The sequence below is a fragment of the Dryobates pubescens genome, chromosome 13 (genome assembly GCF_014839835.1).
Source record: "Dryobates pubescens isolate bDryPub1 chromosome 13, bDryPub1.pri, whole genome shotgun sequence".
NCBI classification, from domain to species: domain Eukaryota; kingdom Metazoa; phylum Chordata; class Aves; order Piciformes; family Picidae; genus Dryobates; species Dryobates pubescens.
The window spans coordinates 13,701,336-13,714,618 of NC_071624.1; the positions used below are offsets into that span (position 1 = coordinate 13,701,336).

At 41.4% G+C, this 13,283-nt stretch overlaps 1 protein-coding gene across 1 annotated transcript in view; it reads right to left on the bottom strand.

Annotated features, from left to right (window-relative positions):
* The window catches only part of USP13 (ubiquitin specific peptidase 13), a 50,749-nt gene that overhangs the window by 29,743 nt on the left and 7,723 nt on the right, over nt 1-13,283 (bottom strand). The window contains exons 2-3 of the mRNA XM_054166785.1: nt 9,362-9,487; nt 5,308-5,368 (exon numbers count right to left, since the gene is read on the bottom strand). Of these exons, the coding sequence (XP_054022760.1) occupies nt 5,308-5,368; nt 9,362-9,487 (187 nt within the window). The remainder of the gene's footprint in view (nt 1-5,307; nt 5,369-9,361; nt 9,488-13,283) is intronic.

The following is a 13,283-nucleotide window of genomic DNA, read 5'->3' on the forward strand; positions in this document are numbered from 1 at the left end:
CCAGGAAACACAGTACCTCCAAGCAACACATGGCAACACATCACATAATTTTCACTTGATGCCAGAAATGTGAGAGTGACCAGCACAGCAAACCCCAAAGTACCTACCACCCCCTAAATATGACAAGTTCCTCAGAGAAGACAAAACCCCTCAGTTTATATTCAGGCAGGTTTAAAGGTAGCAAACGCCCCTTCCAGTGCTGCCAGTCACACACTTCACTCAGCCACCAGAGGGAACCTGAGGACAGCTCCCATCTGTCACTGTTCTATGTAGACATGTGCAAGACCTGATGGTACTTTTAATTTCCTCGCAATATCCACGTTAAATTTACAGCATTTACAACCCACTACACAGGAACAGCAATGGTACAGCTGCCTGGGTTCGAAATTCAGACACACTTTAGCTCACTTCATGAGCCAGACAGCAACAACTTTACTGCTACCGACCTGACCTGCATTTGAACTAGTGATCCAGGGATGAAAGACTGAGTATCCTATTAGCAATCATCCCCTGCCATCTAAGGATTTCACACACTTAGGAGCATCAGCCTTTTGTGTGCAATGGATAGGGAAGGGAAGTTCCTTTTTACTTTCTCAGGCTTTGTACCATTCAGGTTACCAGAAAAGCAGAAAACACTGTTCTGTCAGCATGGCAGTCTGGATGTCTGACATAACGATATGGCAGCATCACACTTCTTGTTTTCAAGAAAGATACATGCATCTCCTTATCAGTTCCAGGAGAAAACACAAGGATTTAACTGACAATTCTGCTTTGGAAGGTGACCATGTAAAGCTGGTACACTTCCACTCCACACTCCTACTCCCTCTGAATAGGAATTAAAAGGACCATCAGTGCTTTTTGGCAATTATTGTTCTGAAGACAGTTTCTCAAGGTTCAGATGCAGAGTGGAAAGGACTTCTAAAGCCACTTACTGAAATCCCTTGATGCAACAGATGACCATATAGACCAATTGCTTTTGTTGACTGCCAGACAGACCCCTTAAAGATGTCCAGCTGAAATCCCCCAAATCATTACTCATTTTTAGATCTTGGTTTGTGTGTGCTGAGAGCTACAGTGGCTAAGTTCTGCAAGAAGTGGCTAAGTTCTGCAATATATTTTCTGTGCCTGTGCAAGGGCCAGCATGGCTGGTAAAGCACAAGCACAGATATAATAAAACCAGATGACTATTTCTTTAGAAGGCAGTGGAGCCCACATTAAATGAGGGCAGAGGCTGATGTTGTAGGCACTAGGCATCATGTGCAGTCTGCAGGCAGTTTCAAATTTGGATTTTAAAACTAGTGCAGGATTTGAGAGAGGAAGACTAACTATAAGAGCCAGGAGTTTGTATAGTTGAAAGTTACTGTAACACTGAAGGCACTGGATTAAAAATGACTGCAACACTAAAGGCACTGGAAAAGATGAACTTTTAAGCACTATACTCATACACAGCTGCTGCTTGGACAAGGATGTTCTTGCAAGATGCCACTTGGGGCTTACTCAGTTCTAAGACTAAGATTTGCTCAAGACAGCAAATCATTCTGTAGAAGAGTTTAAAGAGCTGGCACCTTTATGGTGAATGTCCACATGACATTGTTCTCCTAGTGAACTAACAACTTTATAGTGTCTCTTCAGAGCCCCAGTTAAACATTGTCATCACTCAAACAAAGCGTTCATGCGTCATAAGAGTGCTGGGAGGCCAGGACAATAGGCAGAGCAAAATAACAGACACATTAAAACAGAGGCTTGACTGACCTTGTTATTTTTGGGCCAGTGGTCAGTAGAGTAAATTTACTCCAGCTCAGAAGCATCACTTCAGTGGTGGTGACAAACACATTGCTGCTGAACTGACTGAAAACAGCAGCTGCGGGTGGAAAGCAGTACTGTAAACCAGCGCACTGCAGGGGAAGTAAAGGAGTGGAGTGCCCAGATCAGATTTAGAAAAGTTACCAACTGACTGCACTAATAATAGTGGCATAAGGAGGCTCCAGGCAGGACACACAAACAGGATTTCCTGTGCATATGGATGTGTCTGTGTGCATATGGAAGAGAATACAAACACAAAAATTGAATGAGGATGTTGACTAGTGAGCCTATAACTAATTTTGAAACCCTAGAAAGGCATCTTAAGAATCTGGGCTTGATCCTGCTCTCACTGAAGATAATGGACAAAGTTGTATTGACTTGAAAATCAAGTAATTTCTTCCTGAAGCCTCTAAATAATAGCAAATTGCAGCAACCATACTTTGCAAATTATAAGCTCCTCATTTGTCTCCAGGCACATATGAAACACTGACCTCATCAGATGAGCTATAAAAGAAGGAGAAATTTTTTATAAAACCAACCACACCACAAACCCAAACCACAGTGAGCATGTTCTCTTTTCTAGCAAAACAAAAAGCCAAGCTTCCTACTAGGATCATTTGGATCACCCACTACTTGTAAAATAGCATCCAAATTGCTTGTTACATCTCCAAAGCATTAGTATTCTGCTCTTACTGCTAGATACAGACCTCAGCCTCCAGAACAGTCATGTGTTAAGCAAACAAAGCTAAATTCCAACTCTTAACTATTTTGCTGTCAGAATTATCATTTGTTAATCTAGCCAAATTTTCAGTTCTGTATAAACTAGCAACCTATTAAGACTCCACTAGTCTAAAGAATCTGCTCACCATTCTATACTCAACTCAAGCCTAGATAACAAAGCCAAAGAGCAAGAAGTTTCCTTATGGTCTAATTAGTTCCACTGCTGCTTCTGGGGAGTATGTACAGCTTTATTGAGCTAAAATTTAACATATTGTCAGGAAACACTCAAATCCCCCTAAATTACAACTCTTCTTTTATAGATACATTTGCTTACTTCAACCACTTGAGGCAAAACTCTGCTTCAGAAGCTTACCAAAATCATCTTTACTGAAAACAGAGTTTTGCTGTTGACTGCTAGAACTAGGAGAGCAAAGTAGAGCTGTGGCCATATCCAGTAGAATGGTGTTTACACTTGGAAACAGCAGCCATAAGTGCACTCACTGCCATAGGCAAGCACTATCCAGGAAAAGCTCAGCAAGTTTACACATTCTCCCTGACTCCAAGTGGAAGTTTTGTCTTCCTTTCTGAGACCTTCTCTGAGATCAGCTGTGTGTCATGGATACTGCTCCTCACTGACACTCCTCTCACCAGCAACTGCCATCCTCACAGATCTGCTGACAGAACTGTTCAAGTACTTTCAATTGATGGTTTAAGTTAGCCCTGACTTTGCTCAAAAGAGAGCTCACACAACTTGCTCCACTGGATACTGCTGTGGTAACTGATCGGGCAGAGGACATCTACCTACAAACAAGTTTTATGAGTGGCACTTTGACAGCTCTGTTTAGCCAAGAATGCCAGCTCTGGCATGGACTAACAAATACCCAGGAAGAGAATACCAGAGCAAGACAAAAATGTGGTGATTCCTCCCTCAGTCTATTCCTCCTTACTTCCAGATATCTAGCTGGAGTTTAGCTGTGCTTTGTACTTGTTCACACTCACGTTGCTAACACTGTACAACCACTGCTGCACTGCAGTCAGCTTTGTTTTTGAACCAGTTATTTTGTAAGCATCTCATGACAGTGCTACAGGATAGGGTTGGAGTGGCTGGAGAGCAGCCAAGCAGAAAGGGACCTGGGGGTACCGGGTGATAGTAGGCTGAACATGAGCCAGCAGTGTGCCAAGGTGGCCAAGAAGGCCAATGGCATCCTGGCCTGCATTAGGAATAGTGTGGCCAGCAGGAGCAGGGAATTCATTGTGCCCCTGTACTCTGCAATGGTTAGGCTGCACCTTGAGTACTGTGTCCAGTTCTGGGCCCTTCAATTTAAGGAGGACATTGAGACACTTGAACGTGTCCAGAGAAGGGCAACAAGGCTGGGGAGAGGCCTCGAGCACAAGCCCTATGAGGAGAGGTTGAGGGAGCTGGGGTTGTTTAGCCAGCAGAAGAGGTGGCTCAGGGGAGACCTTCTTGCTGTCTACAACTACCTGAAAGGAGGTTGTAGACAGGTGGGGGTTGGTATCTTCTCCCAGGCAACCAGCACCAGAACAAGAGGACAGAGTCTCAAGCTGCACCAGGGGAAGTTTAGGCTTGAGATGAGGAGAAAGTTCTTCACAGAAAGAGTTATTTGCCATTGGAATATGCTGCTCAGGGAGGTGGTGGAGTTACCGTCCCTGGAGGTGTTCAAAAGAGGACTGGACATGGCACTTGAAGCCATGGTTCAGTAGTCATGAGGTGTTGGGTGATAGGTTGGACTGGATGATCTCTGAGGTCTTTTTCAACCTTATTGATTCTATGATTCTGTGGTGCTCAATGTAAACCAACAATAAATGGCATTTGGACTTAAAGGTCTCTTTCTACAAAGGAAGTTTCATTTCTTTATGACTCATCTTAAGAGTTTTTCCTCTCCAAGGTCTCCTTGCAAAACTTACTCCAGATGACAACAACAATACTTTAATCGATCACATTCTGCAAATGCCTCTTAGGGACACATTCCACACACCAAAAGCTGTAAGAGCTGGAAATTCTAAAGAAAACATTTAATTTCTTCAGTACCAGAAGAAAAACTCACTGAGCTATTACTAAAGAAGGAATAAATAACAGATTAATTAAAGAAGTACCACAAGTTACAGGAGGAGGGAGAATATAAGCTTTGCATCATGCTTTCCTCATCTATGAGGCCCTCAGGTTTTCTGGGCAATCTGAATCAATGGATATTGGATGGAATATTGAATGGTAAGAAAACTGTTTTCCATGGAGAAAAGGGATAGAACCGTGGATGTAACAGGGCAAGAATTGGTAAGAGATGCTCATGATACATGTAGTGTTAATTTCATTACAGAAAAGACCACAACATCACTGAAGAATGTTTACCTGTGTAACAGCTTTGAAATTATAACAGCCTATGATCACCTGATAAATAGACAGTGCCACATTGAGCCCCTGTTCTGTCTACACATTAAGTAAAGATAAACATTTTAATCAAAGGGTGATTTGTTGAAATCACAGACAGAAGGGACTGAATTAATCAAAATATGCCTATCAAACCCTAGGCTACTTGAGAATAGCTTAAGGCCTAATTTAGACCAAAATATTTCCTGTGTACACACACCAATTGCTAGGAATTACTTATTTGACTGGACCAACTTTTAAAAGTAGGAGAAAAAGAAATATCAGAAAAAAGAAAACCCACAAGGAGTCCCAAAGGCCAACACAATGGTGGACAGCACCCAAGTATGCATGCAGACAGGGTCAGGAAAGGATTGTGTGAAAGCAGCTGTTCACAATACCTAAAAATAGCTTAGCATTCCTCCTTTTTGGTAAAGCTCCACCAGATGCCCCTGGTACCTTCTGGAAAGAGAGAAAGAAACAATTAAAAATTCATCATGTGAAATAACAGTAAATCTGCAATAACTCAATACTGTCAGCATTTCTGACACATGTATCTATGCATTGTCCTTCTGTTAAATCACAGTCTTCACCGAGCAAAAATGTCCCCAGTGGGACTCAACTCATCATTGCTTGCTTTCCTCATGGACTGAGAAAACCACCATCTGATTCCTTCATCTTTGCTCTGTTAGCAATTAAGCAGAGCATGCCTTAGTTACCATGGGTGTGACTGCTGTTCTATTAGCAAGACATCTAGCACCACTCAGACTTCTCACCACTAGATCCTCTATAGTATTTCTTAATGACAAAAGCCAGAGAGAGGAAGAGAAGGTTATTGTTTGCATAAAAGATTAAATCCTTCACACCTAATTTCTGTATGACCATTTTGCTGTGATCTATTAGTTCAGTTAATTTTCTTCCAGTCAGAAAAAATGCCCTTTCCCTCAGGATCTATGCCTGCTGCCATTGAGATCCATCCAGATTACCACCACACTTTCTTAATATCAGAAAGTATGGAGAAAACTTGGCAACACCCCAGCAATTGTTCAGGAGAGACTGTATTTTATTCTTTAATTTAAGCTCCAGAGCAGAGAATAGGAGCTCCCAGGTGACATTCAGTTTCAAGCACTACTTTCTTACTTCAAAATAACCTCTAACTACTAAGCAAAGCACCAGTAGCTGCAGAACTGTAAAAGCCAACACACTTGCTGCTTAAGCTGTTTATTAACAGGCACCATTAAACCAAATCAAATAAGCCTCTGTGGCTATAACACCAACATGATGCATGATGCAGTGTATAATGTTAGTGTAACTGGTGAGGTTGTTAGGCAACTTATTTTAATAATAATGCTGGGATGCAACAGGTGGAGAAAAACCAGCCAAGAACCTGTCAGCCTAGGGAAAGTTCATGTTTGCCTCTGCTCCATGGTAGGTGAAAAGGTCACATATTTTGGGTGGTTCCCTTCATCGTGTAAATAAAGCTTTGGCCGAAGCAGACTGCTTGAATCATCTGTGAGGTGTTATACATCACAAATGAAGGTTTCCATTCTTAGAAAGAGCAGATGCCAATACTCCTTGGCTGCACTTGAGAACAGAACTTATTATCCATATATATGAACCCTCTATCTATATACAGGAGGGGGTATGGGTCACAACTCCAGTATCTAAAAAAGCACCCCAAAAAAATAAACCCAAAATAAAGTGAAAATAGCATGCAGAGCAGTTTTGTTCCATAATACTACTGGAATTTAACAAGTGGAAAGGAAGTAGCCAAGAATCTAAATCTACTTTTAAAAAGCAACAGGAAAATACAACACAACCAAGTTACCAATGTATTATGAATAAATTGTACATACTCCAAGGGTTATAACTTCAGAACTAAAAAATAAATACATGTTTCCAATACTAGGAAGCTCCAACTGAATTCTGATGTCACCAAGAAGGATGTTATGAAAGTCATTATTACTAAGAGATTTCAAAGAGGAAGAATTCACCTGGGAGTGTTTAGCACTGCCAGTCTGACATGAAAAATTTCAGCTTGATTTTCCAAACTGCTGAATACATCTGAACTGGAACTGCAGATGCTCCACACTCCTGACAAACCCAGAACATTTTTTTCTCCACTTGTGGGAAATCACTGAAAATGTTCCCCATTTACAGAATAATTTTGCCTTCTAACAGGTATGACAAAACACAAAGTCAAAGTCCACACAATGCATCAGTAGTGGCATTACACTGTGTTGATGTTTCTTGTACAAGGTGTCAGTGTAACCTATTCTGCGTTCTATAACAGCACCATCACTAAACAACATCCAGGAACCCATCACTGTAGGAAATGTCAGGCCTCTCTGCCCAATGAGACATCACCACAGCACCAAGTTAAAGCTTTGCCTGGGGCTCAATACTACCCAGGCAGTTGTACACAGGTTATACACCACAGGAAAGTGACTGATTTAAAAATTCTGAAGAGTGAAATTCAGGAGGAGAGAATTTAGATAAAAATTTTACCAGAGGGTGCTCCATACCTTGCCCTTGTGCACATTTCTGATGATTCAGCAAATGCCTTTGGTGATGAACTGCCACTGGCTGACACTCTGGATCTAATTCAGCCAATAGGCTGAAGACATGACTCTTATTTTCTAATTAATTGTGACAAGATACTTATTCCAAACACCTTTGGATACAAGCAGATTTCTGCAGCAATGCAATACATTCTGACAGGACAATGGCAAGGCAACCACAGGCAAGCACAGCAGGCTCACTAAAATAATCATAAGACAGTATACCAAATGTCTTTGGCATTACTGTATCCCACACCAACAAAAGCTTGGCTTAAAAAGCACAAAATCATAATGCAACCTGTGCCAGGCCCTTCATAGAAGTGTTCTAGTGGAAGTCTAATGTTTCAGATTGCTCAAAGGAAAATACAGATGGCAGGAAAGAAGAAGTCAGGATAAACAAAATCCACAGCTAAAGTATGTGGAATCCTATCTATGAGCCATGTTAGATGAGACAATCTTCACCTGTGCTGTTTCCTACCACATGACCCCATGCACCAGGGCATCACCACCTTCAAGCATAGATGCCAGGCCCCTCTGCTATACCATAATTCACAAGGAGAAAAATAAGAGCCACTGAGCTAGTTCAACTGAAGGGGTATGCAACACCAAACAACAGGCAGTATATTTGTTTCTCCCTTTCAGAATCCTTCAGTCTAATCTTTATCCAGGAAAGGAATTTTTGAGGCCTCCTTTTAATACCAGTCACGTGCTGAGAGAAAGTTGTATACAAGGAAAGTTGACAGGATTTCTGCCCACCTCCCTCCAGTCCTAGATATCATCTTTCAGGAGTGTTAAATTCCGTCAGAAGAACTGGTGCTAAAGCTAGACTAGGCTCTCCTAAACCTCAATTTACAGCGTGAAGGAAAATGCTGCTATCACCTTTACAAGGAAAGGCAGTTCTAGAGTATAACAAACATCATTAATAATCTAAACCTCAGAGACATGCAATCTACCTCACTGTAATCCTGATAAAATATGGGTAGTCATCTACTGGAAATAAAAGAAGTGGTCAGAGCACTTTACATAACTCAGAGCCTTCATCACCCAGGGGAATAATTGCTGTAGAATGAGAAATGTTAAGTATCCTGTCCTGCTCCAAGTAGCTATTTCAGGCCCTCTAACCTGCCAAGAGACAAGAGCTTGCAAGAGAGTGAGCTAAAAGCAAACCCAGTGCCTTCCATATAGCTCAGGTCAGAAGTCATTAACAGCCCTTTAAAGATGCCAGACAAACCACACACAGATGTTGTGCAGCACAGATTACTGGCTGCTGTGCATGTGCAGTGGTATTATGGAGTAACAGTGAACATGAAGCTTGTATGTGTACAAGCATGTTTAGGAGTGTGTGTAAGACTGAATGAGAGCAGTATGTGGCTCTAGAACCCAGCATTCATTTAGGCTGAATTTCAGATCCCAGGCTGGGTCAGTGTAGGAGAAGGGTTGTACAGAAATCTTAGGATGAAAAGAAATCCTGTCACACTGACATGAAACCTCATATTAAAAAACATAAAACACTTCCAGTCAAATCTGAGACAAACCCAGTAATTCTACACTTCAAAGGCAGGTTTCAAAAAAGTATTTAGCTACCTACAGCATGCATGTCACATGCAGACAAGATGTGTATCATACACAGAAACATATAGTGAAAAAGATTAGTTGAAGTTGGGCAGCAACCTGCCTTTAAGATCTGACTCTCCAGGGCTTTTGATTCATCTCAGAACTGAAAGCCATAGGACTGGTTGGGATCCAAGCACCCGAATTTCATATCCAGCCCCAAATTTGAACATCTTCATTTCTCTTACTCAAGATTTGGTCTATATCTGAACTGAGTTACATAAACAAGCACAAGAGGCCAAAGAACTGCCAGGGTCATTAGCTGGGAAGCTACAAGCCTTACCTCTATGACATGTCGTTTCAGATGCAAGTACACACACTGTCCTGTCTTCCGGTAATGCCTTTCAATGTGTTCCCTTCCAAATCCCAGAAATGTGTTCATGCATACATAAAGACCTCCTTCTGAATCCTAAAAGGAATGACACAAAAAGTTACAGCACAGAAGGAACAGAACAGAAAAGAAAAAAAATAATGCAGACCATTTCTGTTACCAGGCAAGCACTTTACACATGCCTTTTGTAGCACATTACAGTGCTTATATTATCCATCCTAAGAAACTTCCACATTGTATCACAGCCCACAGAAATGCATTGAAAAGGGTTACTTTGCAACTACAGATTAGTGAGTGTCCAAGTGAGAAGTCTAGAAGTCAGTCTTGAACATCACCATTTGAGTGCCCATAGATTGGCAGGTGCAAAAAAGTATAAGAACAAAGCACAGCCACTTGTTTGAAATAAATAACAGCATTTCTTTTGCCATTGGATTGGAAAAACAACATTCCAGAACAGAAACACAGCAGAGCTGATGGTCCAGAGATTTAGCCACAGCTGCTATTATTGATCATAATTTTGTCCAAGAAAATCTGATCTCAAATGACCTTCCAGCTTTCAGAACTGGCCAGCAAGAAAACTTTAAACTGTTTCATGAACATTCCTCAAGTGTCTATCAGACATTCTCTCAATTGAGGTCATTAGAGTGCTTGGAGACAAAAGCACTACAAAGGGAACAGAAATGTATATACTCCTGGTACTGATCACAAATGCTGACAAGTCAGTAACATAACCTGGCAGGAGTTCCTTCACTCTTTGCTCTCCCAAAAGCTGGGTGTTGATGATGACAGTTATCAGGGTCTTGCTCCATTTTAACCCCACTCCCAGATCTCTCCTACAGTATTCAGACTGCCAGGAGGACTTTCAGTTATACGGTTTGTTCTAGCATATATTGTTTTGAATAGGTGGTGCATAACAAGGATTGAACCTTTCAGAAGCACTGTGACCTTCCTTCTATTGTGAATGTTTGTGCTATTGGAAGTACAGACCATCTCATGTGAAATTCCCCGAAGAGCAACATGATTTAAACTCATCCACAGGCACCTTAGAACTAAGCAAAACAAATACAAATCATTAGCATGTATTGAGTGACACAAACAATTGCTTTGAGAAGATACCACCTGATAGTGCCACACCTGAAACAGATTCAATACAGTAAACCAGGAAGTTGTCTCCTGCTTGATCTGCCTCTCTTCAAAGCTCTGTCAGGCAGGAACATCTGCTTTGCCTCTGAGCCCAGCCAGGCCCCTCTCTCAGAGTGAGCACCTAGCAGTCCATCCCACCATGCCAGCCATGACATGACTGAGTATTCCTCCAGTACTTTCCTAACCAGCACCAGATTAATACATCTTATTCTCTTTCAGAAGGTGAAACTGAAGGGCTAATAGTGTTGAGCAGTTGTTGCTCATTCGATACCCAGTACAGACCAGGTAGGGCCTGAGAAGCCTCTCCCCTCCTCCCAAAACTGCCCCAAAATGCCCAGACTTCAGTGTGCTACTCTAAATTCCTAATTCTTCCCAGCAACAGCCCTCACCTATACCTGTATGCTACTCTTTCAAATATGTTTGTATCAATACAGCTAAAGCCAGAACTGACGAACTGCCTCGGACATCAATAAATACTGGTACTTCCACTGTGGCCAGCAGAGCCATGGAGCTGAGGAACAGAATGTGAAGAGAGATCAGAGAATGACATTTTGCCCCAAGACTTTGGAAAATATCTGTTTCTTGCACTTTTCTTTCTGTCTCTTTCTTTCTTCCTTTCTCTCTCTCTTGCTTTCTCTCTTGCTTTCCACTAGAACCAACACAGAATATTCAGCTTTTCAGGTTCAGCTGAAAGATGAACATGTAATGAACTATACAGCTGTTACTTTACCTACCTCTAGAAGATGAAATAGATATAAATATATATGTGTATATATATCTGTATATATATATACATATACACATAGCATTGAGCATTACAGGATTCAAAGCTGCAACCTGAAGCAAGCTTAGACTATGTGCCATTCACACTTAACATATACCATAAATTCATTCTTTCAGCATCTAGATATTACAATGTTTATCTCTGAAGAGTAAATGGTAAGCTATTTAGCCCTCTATAACCCTTCTCTGAGATTCTATTAAAAAAAAAATAAAATACACAGCTTCTCTGAATCTGAAATATTCAGAGATATCAATAGCCTTGAGAATGGGGCTGGTATCTACACTTGTGCTCAGAAGTAATAAAGTCTTGAAAGAAGCTCCCTATATGGTATCCAAAACATTCATACAATACAATTGTATGTAAAACATATTACCTATATTTTAATTTCCACAACTCTTGCACAGATTTATCTACTTTAAGGCCCATTATACCTTTGCTGTCTGTTCTGATATCCTGTATTGAAAATCCTTTTGCATGCTCTCCTGTGAGAAAGTCTACAAGAGAATTCTATAGGTACCCAGCCTAAATAAAAACAGTGTTCTGTCACTCTGGGGTCTCAGGAACTTTGTTTACAATTTTGTTTTCCTGGAGATTATTCTCTCTTTTCTTCTGGAGAGAATTCAAGAGACCACTGAATGGTTTCTGATAAGCAGCCTATGACAACAATCTGACGCTTTCAGTATATGAGCTAAATGTAGAGTCTGAGTAAGTTGGTTGTGGTTACTAGCAAAACAGTTATCCCTCCTGGAGAATGCAGGCAGACTATTCTTTCACACAGCTGGGAAAGAAGTGGACAGACTGTTCAAAAGCCTGAAAGGTCATAGTAAAGCAGGGGCATGTGTGGAAAAGCCACCTTTGCAGAAGGCTGTATAAAGGATTAGGCCCCTGCTTGGTGCTCAAAGAACACTCAAGTATAACCTTACACAGGTTTTGTGCTGGTGAATTTAACCCTACTGAGCACACAACCAGTTCTGGAAGGAATAATCCTATACACAGGCTGTGGCATAGATTTATAGAATGGTTTGGGCTGAAAGAGACCATAAAGTTCCAAACCCCCTGCCACGGGCAGAGGTGCCCTCCACTAGACCAGACTGCTCAAGGCCTCATCCAACCTGGCCTTGAACACCTCCAGGGAGGGGGCATCCTGGGCAACCTGTTCCAGTGTCTCACCACCCTCACTGTAAAGAATTTAATCTCTTCAAATCTTTGTAATCAATGTTCGTATTAGATGTGTGAAAACTTATGCCTGGAGGAAGGTAACATATCTAAAGAACCAAAGACACTATTTTACACCAGCAAAATATAGCTTGTCCTAGGAGACAAAAGTAGGAATTTTAGCTGGTTTGTTCCCCCTTCCCTGCTACCCCCCTTTGCCTCAGCATGTAGTGGGCACATAGTGTGACCTTTAGGATAAAATAATATGTAAACATTACCTTCCCTTATTACTCCAGTCTAAAGACATTGTTCAGGCAGAAGTTTGTACTTGCTCAGCCTTCCTTGCTACCCAGAAGGCCACTCAAGGGCAGACTACTCTTCTTACCCTCTGAAGAGAAGGAAAGCTGATTTGCTCTTCACTGTGTTTCCTCCTGTTTTTTGCTGCTAAGATGGTCACAGTATGTCAGGAGCTTCATCAACAGAGATATACACAATCCACACCAAGTAGAAAAGTTTTAAAGAAAATAAAACAAGCCCTTCTTGCATATTTATTTATTTAGATAATAATTCATGTTTTGCAGAGGTAAGATGAAGCAAAGGGACAGCAAATCTACAGTGAGAGAGAGAGAAAATGCAACAGTTAGTCCCTCTCAGGCCTGAAATACAGAACAAGGAAGCTGGTGGATAGGAGTTCTGCCAAACACAAACTCGAGTCCACAAGAAAACACAGGGAGATCAGCACCTCACTTCACACATGGTGATGGCACCAGACACTAATAGCTTTCAGACTCT